Genomic DNA, 16,571 nt, shown 5'->3' with positions numbered 1-16,571 from the left:
TCAGTTTCGAGATTTAAAAAAATTGTAGGGTGGAGGAAGAAAAATGTAGGAGTGAAGAAACTGCCCAAACAAAAAGAAACACTTAAAATATAATCGTATTTATTAAAGTAGAACACATAATAGTTTAACTTTTTTTGATAAATTTCTCCTACAATAATAACAAATGTAATTTTTTTTTCATTTCACTTTTAGTTCTTTCAATCTACTAATTGCTAAAACAATCTTTTGAATCTTAGGTGCACTTTTTTAATGTCAATGTTAATTCTTATGTGAACTATTAAAAACAAGGTAATTCATAAGAATACTCAGCATTCATCTTTTGAATCTTAAAAGTGTCTTTTTTTAATAAATTGTTATTATAGTTTTTATTTAATTCTTCATTTGCAATCTCGCTCCCTCTATTTTTTTACCAATGAGTATCATCGAAACCACAACATATTGATATTTTAATATAAATTTTTTAATTCTTATACGATTTAAAAAAAAGTAATTCAAATATAGGATAAATTTTCCACAGCCTAAAAAACAGTTTATTTAATATACAAATTAAAAAAAAAACCTTTCTTCTTTCTTTCTCTACTTTTACATAAAAAAAAGTTGGTCCTTTTAGAAAAATCAAATAACATATGTAACACAAGAACCAAATTTTTGGTGTGACGTGTTCTTTCTTCCGTGTTGACTAACCCATATTTCTTCACGTTGTTTAAAACAAAACCAAACAACATAAAAAAAAAACACGTGACTAAAATCTCATGCACATATAAAGTAGTTGATAGAATATGCTATGGTATATAAAAATGCAACCTTTTCTTTCTCTCGCTTTGTTCTTCACATGTTTTTCATATCTCTGTGTTGATTAGTGCTACACTAACACCATGCTAATGGAGAATTGGAGACCATGTTTCGAGAAATACTACGTTGTTAAGCTTACCCAATTGAGGTTTGAATTTGGGGCAACAAAGGTGGGTGCTTTGGATGAGGACATAGTTGCCCTTCAGATTACTGGAACAGCTACGAACATAGGGAAACTTTCTTCTTTTTCTTCTTCTTCTTCTTCTTCAAATTGTTCCCTTAAACTAGGATCCACTCACACCACCTTGACTGAAAGAGTCATCAATTCTAAGGCACCTATCCTCCTGTGGGACGCACGTGACCTCGCTGCCTTTGATCTCGTCATCAACAATGGCACGTTACACATGATGTTTCTAGTTTTACATGTAAGGTTTTCTGCAATGTAATAGTTATATTATGTAATTTTATTTTACTTTATATTGATCTTATGGCAGTTTTAAAATCTCAGCTAATGCACTGTTTACTTATAATTTTAAGACCTCATTTGTGTAAAAGAGTTTGTACTCATCATTTTACATGGGACTGTTGAAATTCCAATCTTTATACTCATCTTTTAGTGTTTGTGTGTTTGAATTAAATTCTGATCTTAATGTGTGTGTGATTAGAATTTGTCCAAATATGAAATGCAGGGTGAGGGTGATGTAGGAGAATATGAACCTGAAATGGTGGTGGTTGGAGAAGTTTCCATGAGCATAACTATGGCTGAGTTGATGTTGGAGGAGGAAATGAAAAATGAGTCAAATTCTTGTGAGGTTCAAAGAACACTTCCAGTTCAATTGAAGATGCATGGTTTGTTCTTGGAGGCTTCACTTTCGGTATGCTCCAACCACAGGATTTTTTTTAACTTTATAATGAATGCAGCCCCATTATTTTATTTTTCTTAAATGAATGTAAAAAGCTAAAAGAACAGTGTTAATTTGATCATTTTATCCTTCTAACTTGTATTCTCTTTGTTTATATCAATTCAAATAGTTAAGTTTCAGCTTAATTAAATTGTGAAGAAATAAAATAATGATTTCTCAGATGTTTGTTGATTTCTTTTAATGTTATGTATCTGAAACGAATGAGAGTTCAGAAAAACAATTCTTATTGTAGTTAATTGACTTGACCAGGTTTCATTGAGTTTATTGAAACTCAAAAATTTTGATGATGACTTGCCATTGCCAAGAACATTTGTAAGCAAAGGGACAAAAATTGGGGAAAATAATGGGAAGTTTGATCAAGTTGAGGAACTGTGTTCTTATGAATCAGACGAGTTAGCTGTGTTTAATTCGGATGACTCATCTGATGAGTCCACCACAACCTCGAGCAGTGACAGTAGCAGTAGCATTGGAAATCAGTGTGAAGGATCAAAAGTTTCAAACGAGTCAGAGAGGTTTATGGACTCAGATACAGAGACCCTTTTGGACACAATGCAGAGGAGTTGGTCCATGTTGCCATGGAATAGAAGCTTCAAGGGATGGACTTTTAGAAGAACCACCTCAAGGAAACAAGAGCCTTTAACCTCACATCCAAGTCATTTCACGGTATGTAACAATAACATTAACATCATTTACTTATCTTTTTGGATCATAATAATCCTGGTATTGAATTTAGATTAATACTTTCAACTAATTAAAGCATGAGTTTAATGTAATTAGAACAAAACCATCAGTTTTAACAACCATAACCTATGATTGATTAAATGACAAGAAATATTTCATGATCCACAAATATTATAATCTTGGACAATCTTTATTTGACACATAATTGAACTGTAAAATGGAGTAATGTGCTGCACAAAATTGTCAGAAATTCATAATCATAAACACGTGATGATCTTAGATAATGTAACAATCTCTCTGAATAGTATGAATTTTTTCAATTTTATATTTGTAGGAGGTTCATTCTAATTAATTTTTTAATCTAACAGCTTCTGGGGTCATTTGAGTAGTTAACATTTTTGGATCAGCATAAAATGGTTACTTTAGTAAACTTATTACCAATTGGTATCATCCATTTCTTGCAGAAATTGGATGAACTTTCTACACAGCCATACTTTCATCACACTACAAGTGGTTGGGAAAATAAGGAATTTTGGAGCAGAGATGGGCAAGCAAAGCTCAAAACCAATGTGTTTTTTGCTTCATTTGACCAAAGGAGCAAACAAGCTTGTGGTGAGAGTGCATGTACAACACTAGCAGTGTTCATAGCACACTGGCTTCATTCAAACCATAACATGCCAACACGGGCCCAATTTGATAGCCTCATCAAAAGGGGTTCCGCAGAATGGATAAGGTTGAGCCACAATGATCACTACCTAAAGCTCTTTCCAGATAAGCATTTTGATCTGGAGACTGTCTTGAAAGCCAACATTAGGCCTGTGGTTGTTCTCCCTCAAAATTCCTACACAGGATTTTTCTCCCCTGAGAAATTTCAGTGCTTGGAAGGAGCCATGTCCTTTGACGACATTTGGGATGAGATAGCTAGAAAAGATGATGAGGTTGATCAAGACCCAAGAATTTACATAGTGAGTTGGAATGACCATTTCTTTGTTCTAAAGGTGGATGTTGATGCTTGTTATGTGATTGACACTTTGGGAGAAAGGCTTTATGAGGGATGCCAAAAGGCTTTCGTAATGAAGTTTGATGGTTCAAGTTCGATGCATGAACAGAGAAGTAACAAACAAAGAGGTGAGATAGTTTGCAAAGGAAAAGAGTGTTGTAAAGAGTTCATCAAACGCTTTCTTGCTGCTATACCACTCAGACAACTAGAAGAGGAGGAAAGTAAAGAGGTTGTTTATAATCCTTATTTTCACAGACAATTGCAGATTGACTTCCATTATAGCTTGTTATCATCCTTCTCTTCACCTTCTTCTATGGGTGAACCTTTGCAACCTAATTATATAACAAGAGATTAGAGTATATAACTCAATTCATAACCTTGTGAGTCTTGAGAAATTGTTACAATTACAAATCCCAAAAGCACGATTCTTTGTGTGAAGACCAAAAGTTGAGGTAATTCTTGGGGTTCATCAGGATTAGGACAGATCTCAAGGGTCAGAGTTTTTGAGTTACTCACAAAAGAAATTCACACTGACAACCAGATTCAAATATACATTCTTGTACAAATGAGTCTTATTCTTATCAACTAAACCAGTTTTCGCTGGCAAAACTCAGACTTCTTTACTAGCATAATTCCTACAGCTTCTTTTTTGTGACAGCAACTAGTACCAACCATTTGCAAACTATGAGATTTTACTAGATTGAAGCTCAAGTAAGCCAAAATTCCATGATTATTACTATAAGAATAGAACCTCAGAAGTTGATAAATGTAATCGTTGCTGTATTTAGTGGAGTGGATCTGAATAAAGAAGACAAAAAAATTGGTATAGTGTGTATCTACAAAACCTGTTGTCCTTGTACATTTTATTGGTTTTTGTTTTCTCAATCCAGTATTATGCTGAAAAAAGAAGGGAAACCATTAATGGAAATCGTTGAATTATTTATTAGTTATTGTTCCGATTTTAAATTGATTGAGACAATATTATTGGACCAATTATCACATTTAAGGTATTGTCTGCTTCGAAGTTTAAAATTCCATCACAGTTTTATTCTTAAAAGACACATTGAAGATTAAGGAAGAAATGTTTATTTAAATTGCTTTTAACATGACTCTTAATTGATGTGAGACTATTGGACGTATCTAAATAATTATATTTTTTGCTGCAATTTGAACATCACTGTACCGAATTTGTCAACTTTCTTGTTACATACACCTATCTTTCTGCACAAGAACTCAACCTTATATTTATGATTGATGAAGGTCCTGTTTATGCATGCCTCAACTTTCCATTCACTTATCTAGTTTGTATAATATTAAAATATAATGCAGAAGAACAGTGATATATAATCAGAAAAGTGCTTTGAATTCTTTGCTTCAGGTCTAGAAAGGTAATTGGAATTCTTTAATCATGATTCATGAGTCGTGACTGAATGAATGCATAAAATAAATCTGAATCAGATAAGTCACCTGTACCAAAGAAAAATAAACATACTTCAGGATTAGATTCACTATGTTAGGTAACCATGAAGTCTCCTTATAATATCGTTGATTACACAACAAAAGAACTTGACATGCTTATTGGTAAACCATGTCCTTAGTCCACGCAAAACACACTCATGTTAAGTTCTCGAATCTGATTCCATCACACTTAATTGGTATAAAAAAAAGAATATTTTACCGACAGGTTAGGATTCGACCTCTGCTAACAACCTTATTTTGAGGGTAATATACCCATAGATTAGAATCCAACCTTTATTACTTTATTTAATTGTTTTTTAATTAAGATTCTTTATTAACTTCATTAATTAGATTCATTATCTTATCTTTTCTTTTATATTTTATTTATTTATTTATTATTCCTTCTTATCTATTATAAGATTCTTTTAAATAATTGTTTTTAATAATTAAATATTATATTCTTTTGTAATTATTTTTTTTTATTATGTTCGTTTTATTTAGTCACAATATTTACTAAAAGTTATTTGATTCATTTTTAATATTCAAACTTTATCTAAATAGATACAAAATATAAAATATGAGTTTAATCATCAAAGTTAAAACGTAAATCTTTTTAACTCTTATTTCAAAGTAAGGATAAAATATAATTATTTAAAAGTATGGATGTTACATTATTCTTCCTTTAGGATTCAAAAGTATGATATTGTTTGAATTTGATCTGATGTTGTTGGAACTCAACTTGACCTTGTTGTCAAACAAGGTGCATATGTTCTACTCACTCTTTTATTGCATAACTATAATTTTTTTTTACATTGTTTTCTCATTCCTTTGAAATATGTCTTCATATGTGTTTTAAGGTTGTTCAATATTATTGGGAGATCCATATGGTCGTTGAATAATCAATATATAGTATTTTGACTTATAGTAAGAATTGTAGACTTGTGCGACTTTAATAAGTTTTACTCGAACTCCAATATTGAATATGCAATTATTTTACTAAAATATAAAAACTTGTAAATCAAGAAAAAAGGAAGAAATCTCTTTCTTAAGATGTGGAGGATAACAAAATTTAAGTAGATAATGGAAGTTTAATGATATGAGAGTAGAAAGAACTTATGCTTTGTTTAGGAGAGGGTGAGAGTGGGAAGAGAAGGAAAGGAGGGAAAAATGAGTTGAAAAATGTTATTTGGATGAATAGAAAGTGAATGAATTTGAGTACAAAGATTGTAGATATATGATTGATGTAATTTTTTTCATAAAAAATTAATTAAGTTATTTATTAATTTACCTAAATATTCTTGGCTTAAAGTTGTTTAGGAGTTGAATTTAAATAAAGATAAATGTTGATATATGAAGATTGACTCATGTATTTTTTTATATTTTAAAAAATTGTAAATAAGAAAAAATAAATTTTCATATAATCAATATTATGATTATAATGACAAATTTTATTGTTAATTGATTTTCGAAAATTTCAAACGTAAAATGTTTATATAATGTTAATTAAATTACGAACAATGTGTATTGATAAAAGTTGTTATTTACTCTTATTGCTTAAAAATTGTTATTGAAGAAAAGAATTTGATAAACAAATTCTAGCACTAGACACTTTCTCTCTCACACACGAAGACACACAAATACACCAATAAAAATATTAAGGTTGATAATATTTTTATTATTTTAATATGTTTATATATAAAATCATTTTTTTATAAAATAACTTATATTTTTTTATTAGTAATGATAGAGTGTCTAAAATATTTTTTCTTTTTCATAATAATAAGGATATAATTAGTTAAACTACAATTCACATTAAAAAAAAAAGGAGGATATAAAAAATGCGAAAATAGTTATATATTTATGTGTCAATTTTAAAATATAAAAGTGGGTGAAATATAATTGTATTGAATTTTCATATAGCATGTGCATTTTTTTAGAACTTAATCGATTAGGGATCAATATATAATTGATTAAGATATAATATATAATTAATTAAAGACCATAATCCCTTAAGGGACAAGACACAAACCTCCAAAACCTAATTGATTATTAGCTTGTAATACACTACTTTTTCATGCAAAACTACACTTCACTAAAACCATACAAATTCAATCCAAGTAAACATACGGACACAAGTAAATACACATAATGACTCATTCTTTCTCTACCTCCCATTCTTTTCTTTGCAAATCACCTCAAATCCTTTATTCCAAACACCTAGAGTAAATTCGTATCATTCATAGGCTTATAAATATCTAATTTTTTTATAGTTGCTAATTATTTTTTATTGTAATAATAAGAGCTACATCAAAATTTGAAGTATATTTATTGTTTTTTATAATCATGTATTCCACTCCTACTTAGAAATCAAAAAGATGATTTTAATTGAAAACATTTTTTCCTTAAGAAACTAGTTAGGGAATTATAGTGGAGTGTGGTGGAGAGAGTTTGAGACATGAGAATAGAATTGACCAAGTCCTGAAGTCGGGATTCGCAAGTGGCCTGAGACTGACTCTGACACTAACCCCTCTCTCATTACCTTTCACTTCCTCGAATTCTCCTTCAAACTCCAACCCAATCGCAAAACCCAATCCTCTCCAATTCCCTCTCTCCATGTCTCTCAAACCGTCAAATTCCTCGCAGAATCTCATGCTCCCCGTCTCCAATCCTCCCTCCAACCAAAACGATTACGCCGACGACAAGCTCTTCAGAGGCTCCGCCATGACCAAACGCGGAGCCTTCGCCGCCGCCTCCTACATGTCCTGCGCTGGTGCTTTTCTTCCCGATTCCGCACCCTTCTCTCATCGTCAATTCTTCAATTGCTTCTTAAATTCATTATATCCTCTTTCTTGCGTAGTTTTGTTGGTGATGTTCAATAAAGCAGCGCTTTCGTCTTATAATTTTCCCTCCGCCAATGTCATCACACTTCTTCAGGTTTTATGCTTGCATCCTCCTGATTTTCTATCCGCGCTATAATTTTTCGTCTGTTATATTGGTATTGGTTCTCCGAATTAGTGAGACTTTAAGGAATTGTCTTCATACATTTATTTATGCCCTAAATTTTGAGTTTATCGGTGAGGTGAAAGCCATGGACATGCTTACAAGTACCTTTCACTTATAATCAAATATTGGTATATGTTACCAACAAGTACAGTACAGTACAGTGGATAGATATCTAGGTTCCTTCAAAATGTTGTTAGGGTTTCAATTTTTTGGTTTTGTGTATGGAGAAGACTTTGTTGGGAGAGACGAATCCATTGGTTCGTGTTTGTGGTGTGACGAAACTTTTAAAATATAAGGTACGGGATGATAAATTATGTGCAAGGTTTTAAATTATGGTTGCTGTAGTGTAGCAGACACTCCAAAAACCTTAGCAGCGTTTACTTTGAGTATTTTATGTTTCCATTTTTTTTACAGAAAACAGAAAAATTAAGTTAACAATATTGAAGATTAGAAAACAATTTATTTAAATTTTTTTCAAAAGATGCCAAAAACTGAAAATAAAAAATGTTGTTTCATTTTTTGTTTTCTTTATTTGTTTTTGTTCTTGTCAGAAACAACCATTAAAACCTTCACTGCTATCAGACCCCCACCAAACCTACACTTCCTCTCAACCTGCTAACTGTTCAGTCATCGATTTTGGAGCCGTTGGTGACAACGTTTGATATGACACTGATACCATCCAAGCGGCCATAAACTCCCGCCAGAAGTCTAGCTGATGCCATGTTATTTTTCCAACGTCAGGTACTTGATGACAACGGTATTCTTGAGGTTGGGAAGACACTGGACGTGGAGGTGGGCGGTGTGAGGGAGGAGGAGTGGTGAGTTAAACAAATGAAACCATGATGTAAAACCAAAAATGTTTTCTAATATTAAAAAATTGAAAATGAAAACAAAATATAAAAAAAGAAATTATTTTCTCATATCCAAAAACCCTTTATCTCTGAAATTGCAGTTGCGGATCATTTTTTAAAACCTTTTATTTTATGCATGCGCAGTGGAATCTGTAGTAAATAAGTCTTTACAAATACTATTACATAAGGTTTTAACTCCAAATTTCCATATATTATATGAAGAAAGCAAAAGCAGCTAAAGAGAGCACGCGATTTTAAGGAGTGAAGTAGCATTTAGTTTAATTGGTTCCGTTCCGAACAACTTAGTAGTTTAAGCTAGTATTATAAGTCATGCTAGATTGATTTATATTAACAGTCCATTTTTTCATCGTCTCAGAGGATGGAATGCTATGGAAATTAGTAGTTCTGCTCCGAACTTGCATTATTGATTTTATGTTTACTTTTCTACTGTTTTACATTCTCTCATCTCTTTGATACTCATTAATAACGCTTTGATGCTCCGTATATTAAGCTAAGTATTTTAGGAGTTGACTTCTTCAAAATAATTGTTGGTCTTAATGAACTTATCTGAAGTAATAATGCAGAAAAGCAATAGTTTTTTTTATTCATTGGGGAAGAGGAAGAAGAGAATTATACTGCATCTAGATTTTAGGTGTCATACAGTGTCTACACTAGGCATTATAATTGCCGATCTGCTGATGTGAAGATCCACTCACTTTATTCATTTCACAATTTTAAATACACTTCTATTCTTCGTTTTCCTGCAGATGGTATGTTCGTGTTGCTTTCTCTATTTATTGAGACGCTGGAGGATGATATCTTTCACAGCAAACGAATCCTTACTTATATCAGATAACTCAACAAAATTTGTATCATTGAAGACTTTGAAGCACACTTTTCCTCTGTCAGGAGCATACTTATTTTACATGGTATACCCTTTTCCCTCCTGTGAAACAAGAGAACGAATACTTAGCAAGTATTGTTTATTATTTTCTATTCACCCCTGTACTTCTCCTTAGCTAGTCACCATGGAGTCTGTTCGTGGGGTAAATGTTCCAATGTACACAACTCTAAGGAGGACCACAGTGGTGTTTACAATGCTTGTTGAGTTTGCCCTGGTGGGGCAGCGGTATACGCCTTCTGTCATTTTAAGGTAAAGTGCATTTTCCTCATTGCATAATATAATCTGCAGTATATCACATTTTGTTCAAATAAATCTTTGATTCATGCACCTAAAAGTTTAGCAGCATATGTAAAGTGCACAGTTTAATGTAGGGGCAGTGGACTGTATTATCGCCAGTTTGGACGAGTTTCTCCATAAAAGCCTTCGAAGAGAGAAAAATATGAAAAACAAATTGAAATATACTTCTCCATGAGTTAAAAATAGCTTATGTACAAGTTAAAAATAAAATTTGGAGAAGCAATATGAGAGGAGCTTCTACAAATTAACTTGTGTGTAAACTAATTTTAACTTAAAGAATTAAGTCTAGTTCAACCTCACAAAACCGATTTTTAAAGTCAGTTTTGCACCCACTTATACATAATTTTACTTGATATGGGATCTTCAACATTAGCTTATGGATAAGTCAATTTCATTTTTTTCTTCTTATTTTTTCTCTTCCAGAAGTTCTTAGGGAGAAGTTTGTCCCGACAGACCTATTTTTTTATAATATACAAATTAGCTATAATTTCTTATGTGGTATATAATTTGAATGGTTTGTCATGGAAATGGTCATTACCAACTTCATAATTACAAGTGCCCTAAACTGATTCTCAAAGAAGCCTAAGTTGTGCTGGGTGAAGGAACATGAAGTGCATTATTGCATCTTTAACATGTCCCCCTCATGCAAGGGCCCTTTGGACTTGAAGTATGGAAAGTGCATTGATCTACTTTTACCACAATTATCAATCCTAAATATCATTGTGGAATGGCCAACCTAGCGGGATGGCTGCTATTTGAAAATTATAGAAATTAATTAAATAATTTATACTACTCAGAAAGGGTTAAGCTTGTTGGTTGTTGAAAAGCGTCTCCTATTTTGGGTAAATGTCCCCTATTTAGCGATTGTACAATTGACTATATATTCCATAAAGATTTAGGATTATTTGACTTATTATCCTAGTTTTCTTATATCAAATATTGTAAATCATGTAGATATAATTAATCTAGCCACGGAATTCCTCCTTATATAAATGAATGGAAATCGATGTGTGAAATTTTCACATGATTGATGATGTCTCACATTGTCTTCTCTCTTATAATGTTAACATATCTTCATTCAAACTACTTAATCAAAGATAACAATACTTATGTCCACGGAGGTAAAGGGAAATGAGCTATTCTGATTTTGGAACATGTTTTACACTACACTTAGACTTGATATATACGCTATCTACATTTGCTATGTTTGAAATTAAGCTATGTGAGATGCCCCCTGTATGAACTTCTTTTGGTTCCCTTTTCATTTTTAACACAGTGAAGTTAAAGTTCCAATTTTTATTTGAATGAGCATCTGCCTGATTCCTTCATTTAACTGAAATTTATAAGGCTGTTATCAGTGTTGGCTTGATTGTCTTTGGTGCGTTTGTTGCGGGAGCACGGGATTTTTCTTTTGATGCTTATGGCTACGCTGTTGTTTTCATGTCAAACATCGCCACAGCAATATATCTTGCAACCATATCCCGCATTGGTTGTATTCCTATACTCTCATTCTCTCACATGAAGCTGAAATTTTATAACTTCTTTCTTTGGCCTGCATATTTTTGTTTATAACTTATAAGGTATCATGTTTTTTTATCAGGGAAAACTAGTGGTCTTAATAGCTTTGGCCTTATGTGGTGCAATGGTAAGCGGATATATTGTGTATGATGGCCTATTAAACTAACCCTTTTTAGTGTAACTGAATTTCTTATTTGAAAATTGAAATACTTTTCTACTTATATTATAGGTATCATATGTGGGCCTGTTTTACTCATCTGGACATTTGTTCGTGGTGACTTGAAGACAGCAATCAATTTTCCATATCTCTTCTCACCTGGTTTTATTGTATGTTCTTCTTTACCCATTCTCATTCAATAAGTTGTAGTATTCACTAGTCATTGTTGGACCTTCATTGGTTACTTACCAAAAGAAAAATAATATGTTGATAGGGATACTGATCCAACTAATCTAGCGGACTAGGATTCATTTAACCCAGTGGCCACTAAGATTTGAGACTTACTAAAAAGCCCCAGCAAGAATATTCCTAAAGCCTGCGAAGGTGATATGGTATTAGGTCTGTGTATCTTGTTAAATTGAGGAATTAAAGAGTAAGGAGTAATTGTGTGTATACTTTCCACTTTTCATCTTTTAGTATAGGTTAAAAAATGTCATTATTAGTATAGTACTTAGTTTAGTATTTGTTTATGTTATAAATTAATTTAATTATGCTAGAAATTTATTTCAATGTTTTTCTCCATGATTTTATTTATATACGAGTCCCTGGGGATGAACCTGAAGCCCTAAAACTCTCCTTCCAATTTTGAAATCGTTGAATATATTAGTTGATCAATATTTTCAATAGAAAGGTCTTCATTTTGTTAATAAAGAAGCAATAGTATTCTGTGTATATAACTCCGCACCAAGCTTTAAATATATTTCCTCATAATTTGAAATGATGAGAAGTTGTAATTTCTGTATATTTTTTTTCTTCTGCAGGTTATTTTGCTTTTTTCCTGCATACTGGCATTCTTTTTGAATTACTTTATTTTTCTGAACACAACACTAAATTCAGCAGTGACACAGACAATTTGTGGTAATCTGAAGGTATGTATGTATGCCTTGTTTGTTTTTTTTATCTTGCATAAATAGTGCACCTAGATTTACAGGTTGTCAGTGATGATGCTGTAAAGCTTTGCTTTCATAATGATGGCATAGTATAGTATGATCTTTTCTGTGGAAGGACTTTTGTGTGCAATAGAGCATCTACGAATTTGACTAATATAGGGTGAGATATGGCCTTATTAGTACACTGGTCTGGCTATTAATTTTGGAATTTGGGGAGATTTTTCTTGTACATTTTGGTGTTAAGAACGACCAAGTGTAATCAACTGTTAGTTTGCTTCTGGATACTTATGCAGATGAGAGAGATAAGGGGGACTTTATTTGAAGTGGCATAAATTTTTGTTGCAATCTTATTTGGAAGTAAAAAAATGTGCATAATCTGGTGATTCTCTTGGGAATCGTCATCTCAAATCATATTTGACTTATGAACAGTTTGGGTAAAAGAAAATAACTTCAAGATAATTGTTTCTGATCAATTAGGCTTAAGATATTTAATCTGTTATAAACCTTTAATTTGGACATCATACTGACTTGGCACAATAAATTGGCTTTATGTATTTCATTCTCATTGATGTTCTTGCCATATCAATAATTCTTCGTGTTATTGCTCTCATCAAAACCCAGCGGTCCTATCTCACCATTCTTTTCTCTGATTCTCAGTCCTTAATCACATTCCACTTTTTCACTCCTCAAATATGTTCCAATCACTCACTTAACTATACACATCCAAGAGATTCCAATGGAATCACTAGCACTGACAATGGGTGGGGTGGGGCCTCACAGACCTCCAATTTCATGCATAATCATGTTTTTCACTCACCCAATAAGATTCTTTTACTTCTTGTTCTCTAATGAATCACAAATACAAATATGAATCTGATCTTGTTTATGCGGTCACAAGAGTCTTTGAACCAAGAAAAATGGATGTTTCCTCCTATTCAAGTTATAGAAGATTGGATTTTAATATCATGAAGCAATCTAAAGGTCTCATATTCTGGTTGAAGATTTCTACCTATGTGGAATAGATTCTTTGTTCTTGATAGTGGCTATCTATCTTAATTTCGTGCAGGTGTTCCCGCTACTAAGTGAACTTTGTTGCTATTGCTTTCCTTGTTGCAAATCCCGTATTCTCAATTTGAGCCTACTCTATGTTCTTTGCTTATCATGGTTACAATTCATTAACTCAAGTTTAACATGTGAAACGGTTACAAGTTTCTTAATGAATTTCGTCTCTTGGTCAAGGTTTTCATTTGTATCTTGATACTTGAAAATTTGTTAGTTCACTGTTCATGCTGTGGTGGAGTTACCTTGCCTACGGTCAAAACATTTTCATTGAACCTAAACATGCTTTTGCGATTTACAAATTTCTTCAATTACCTTAGGGAGGATTCTGGGTATTTCCAAAGCATGGTATTTATAGCTACTAAAGCCAAAATTTCATGTTGATGTGATGAAACTTGTTCCAGTACACTCAAAAGTTCCTCACCATTTAGATGTTGAGGTCAAGGATGGATTGTACATATATACATTCTCATTTGTTAACCCACCAAAACATCTTTTAAGCACAAAACCATGATGGAAGTATCAAGCTCCAAAGAAGACAATACCTTAGACATGGTTATTTACTCTAATGATATAATTTTAGTGGACTTGAGATGTAAACATTGGCATCATATGTGGAGATGAAAAGGAGGGTTCTAGACTATTGTATCCCTTATCCCACAATTGGGAGGCTTATTTTGGTACACCTAAAAGTTTCACATTATTTAGAAGTCGAGGCCAAAAGTAGTTATATATACTTTCCTTCCTTAACACACTGAGTTTCCTTAAAATTGCAAAGGAAGTATGGAGTTCTAAAGCAGAAAATACCTTGTGTGCAATAATTCTCTAACAATGCTATATCTTACAAGACTTAATGTCACAACATTTGTTCTTGTACACCCAAAAGTTCTACGTCACTTAGGAGTTGAGACTAAGTGTAGTTTATAAACACCTTTCTCACTTAACCCACCAAAACAACTATTAAGGACAAAACAATGACAAAAGTATTGAGCTCCAAAGCAAACAATACCTCGAATGTGTTAATTGATCCTAATAATGCTATCATAGCGAACTTGTGGTTAAAACATTGACATCATTCGTGGGACTAAATGGAGGGTTTCGAGTCACTACTACAACATAGCCCTCGATTGGGGGATTGTTCCAATATGTCCAAAAGTCCCACATCACTTAGAAGTCAAGGCCAAAAATAGCTTGTATACACCTTCCTCCTTTAATCTATTGAGATGCTTTTTAGAAAAAAAAAATCTACGGAAGTATCGAGTTCCAAAATGAATAGTACTTCAAATGCAGGGGTTGACCCTGACAATGCTATTTTGGCGGATTTGAGTTTGAAACTTTATCTAGTTTACCTAGACAGTCTAACTTTGATATCTAAGCTATGATGATGAACCTTGGCATTAGAATAGAGTTAGCTTCTTCTTAGAGCATCCAGAATGCATGGTTGCTTAAAATGAGTTGATTATCATAATTTTGTGGATCTTATAATGCCACATAAGTTTAAGCACTCCAAGCAAAATTTCACTTCAATACTAAGATTGTTAAGGTGAGTGCTTAACCTAATTTTGTAATTCTTATAATTGTGACTACATATTAGTAACACTTAAACCCCATTAATTCGTCTCATTCAAAGCATATTTTTTTAAGCAACGGTGCTTATATATAGCAATGTCATGTCATTTGATCCAAAGGTATAATTTGTTAACCAACCTATGTAACCAATTTTATTAGAGATGACCTTATGTTATTAATCTTTCTTTGATTCACTTTTTCGTAACTGTTAAGCATCAACTGTAGCTTTTTTGCATGGTGATTAAGCTTGTTTCCTAAGTTGGCATTGTTAATTGCACCAACATATTGTATTTTGCCAATGTGCGTATTTTTCTAAATTATTAGTGTTAGCATTCACCTTCTACCATCTAGAAAGGGGGTAGGGGTACTCGAGATATTAGCTGAAAATTATTTAGTTGAGATGATAGTTACACTAGTTAGCTCCTTCTCCACGTATATACAAGGCATTCATTCATTCTCTGAACTTATTTCTACTTTCTCTCAAATTTGGGCTCTATCATGTTGCCACGATTGTTTTAGACAGCTTTTACGCTTTCTAATTATTCTCAATTGATGTCTAGGATCTGTTTACTATTGGTCTTGGTTGGATAATTTTTGGTGGGCTACCTTTTGATATTGTGAGTATTCTTGTCCTTACTATGCATCTGTTCTGGTGTTCTCAATGGAGCATACTTTTACTAATGATAGAATATGTTTTTATTCGATTTCAGTGGAACGTAAGTGGCCAATTTCTTGGTTTTGCTGGATCTGGTCTATATGCCTACTACAAGCTCATTGGCAAATAACTCACTCAAGTCCTCTAGATGAAGTTTTATGTTTCAATTTGGGAGTGCCATTTGCTTCAGTTTTCTGCCCATTACTACATCCCTCGAGAAGGAAGAAGAATCTGAACGAACTTGGGTATGGGAACTTGTGATCGACAAATCGATACTTCTGGGAAGTTTTGCTAATTACAACTTGACATACAAACTGTTTCTGTGGAATCAGAGGAGATAGGCTGTCATGGCTTGAGTGTATTCAAACATATATTGATCTAGTCGTTGTTGCATTTGATGAATGCCATGCATATCTCTCTCTAAGTGTAATTGTTAACAAACGTTGTATTTTAATAGAAAATTCATCGTAGGGAGAAATTTTAAATCTACGAATTCATTTCATCACAAAAAATATATATATTGAAGTTCATATTGTCTATCCCTATTATATTAGGAAAATGTTTCTTTGTCACACAAGGTAATTTCATATCTAAAGTATTTATTTAATGTATTTTCATATATAAAATTATTCATACAGAATTCTTTTACATCAATTTATGAGTGTCCCTTTATGAGATTTCCCTATAGTCAAGAAGGCATATTTATATCATTTATGCTTTGTTTGGTAAGAGTGCTTTATTATTTGTGTGAATT

At 32.5% G+C, this 16,571-nt stretch overlaps 2 protein-coding genes across 10 annotated transcripts; both read left to right on the top strand.

Moving 5' to 3' along the window:
* Positions 1–785: 785 nt before the first annotated feature.
* On the top strand, positions 786–4,342 carry LOC137813319 (uncharacterized). 2 transcript variants are annotated; one of them, XM_068615463.2, is made up of 4 exons: positions 786–1,217; positions 1,482–1,667; positions 1,965–2,378; positions 2,861–4,342. In XM_068615463.2, the coding sequence occupies exons 1-4, from the start codon at positions 876–878 to the stop codon at positions 3,749–3,751; spliced, it is 1,833 nt and encodes a 610-aa protein (XP_068471564.1). In that variant the 5' UTR covers positions 786–875; the 3' UTR covers positions 3,752–4,342. The 2 variants fall into 2 exon arrangements, with proteins under 2 accessions (XP_068471564.1, XP_068471563.1); XM_068615462.2 differs by having other exon boundaries at positions 793–1,217; positions 1,458–1,667.
* Positions 4,343–7,073: 2,731 nt separating this feature from the next.
* Positions 7,074–16,356, top strand: LOC137813318 (UDP-N-acetylglucosamine transporter UGNT1). 8 transcript variants are annotated; one of them, XM_068615460.1, is made up of 10 exons: positions 7,074–7,624; positions 7,712–7,788; positions 9,476–9,637; positions 9,728–9,861; positions 11,268–11,398; positions 11,510–11,554; positions 11,657–11,754; positions 12,406–12,513; positions 15,723–15,779; positions 15,873–16,356. In XM_068615460.1, the coding sequence occupies exons 1-10, from the start codon at positions 7,468–7,470 to the stop codon at positions 15,945–15,947; spliced, it is 1,044 nt and encodes a 347-aa protein (XP_068471561.1). In that variant the 5' UTR covers positions 7,074–7,467; the 3' UTR covers positions 15,948–16,356. The 8 variants fall into 8 exon arrangements, 5 of the variants coding, with proteins under 5 accessions (XP_068471561.1, XP_090155328.1, XP_090155330.1 ...); XM_090299202.1 differs by having other exon boundaries at positions 7,284–7,624; positions 9,732–9,861; XR_016518913.1 differs by having other exon boundaries at positions 7,290–7,624; positions 11,859–12,513.
* Positions 16,357–16,571: the final 215 nt, after the last annotated feature.

Source organism: Phaseolus vulgaris, chromosome 1, assembly GCF_051622355.1.
Source record: "Phaseolus vulgaris cultivar YP4 chromosome 1, ASM5162235v1, whole genome shotgun sequence".
NCBI lineage: Eukaryota > Viridiplantae > Streptophyta > Magnoliopsida > Fabales > Fabaceae > Phaseolus > Phaseolus vulgaris.
Note: the sequence above shows the minus strand (reverse complement) of the source record. Positions and strands in the feature narration are given on the sequence as shown.

What these genes read in the sequence shown, in the direction of transcription:
- LOC137813318 (XM_068615461.2), top strand. Translation starts at nt 7,468, where the DNA reads ATGTCTCTCAAACCGTCAAATTCCTCGCAGAATCTCATGCTCCCCGTC. An exon ending in TGGCCTTATGTGGTGCAATG is followed by an intron (nt 11,555 to 11,656) that starts GTAAGCGGATAT and finishes CTTATATTATAG; the next exon opens with GTATCATATGTGGGCCTGTT. An exon ending in CAATTTGTGGTAATCTGAAG is followed by an intron (nt 12,514 to 15,722) that starts GTATGTATGTAT and finishes ATTGATGTCTAG; the next exon opens with GATCTGTTTACTATTGGTCT.
- LOC137813319 (XM_068615462.2), top strand. Translation starts at nt 876, where the DNA reads ATGCTAATGGAGAATTGGAGACCATGTTTCGAGAAATACTACGTTGTT. An exon ending in TGATGTTTCTAGTTTTACAT is followed by an intron (nt 1,218 to 1,457) that starts GTAAGGTTTTCT and finishes GTGTGTGATTAG; the next exon opens with AATTTGTCCAAATATGAAAT. An exon ending in CACATCCAAGTCATTTCACG is followed by an intron (nt 2,379 to 2,860) that starts GTATGTAACAAT and finishes CATTTCTTGCAG; the next exon opens with AAATTGGATGAACTTTCTAC.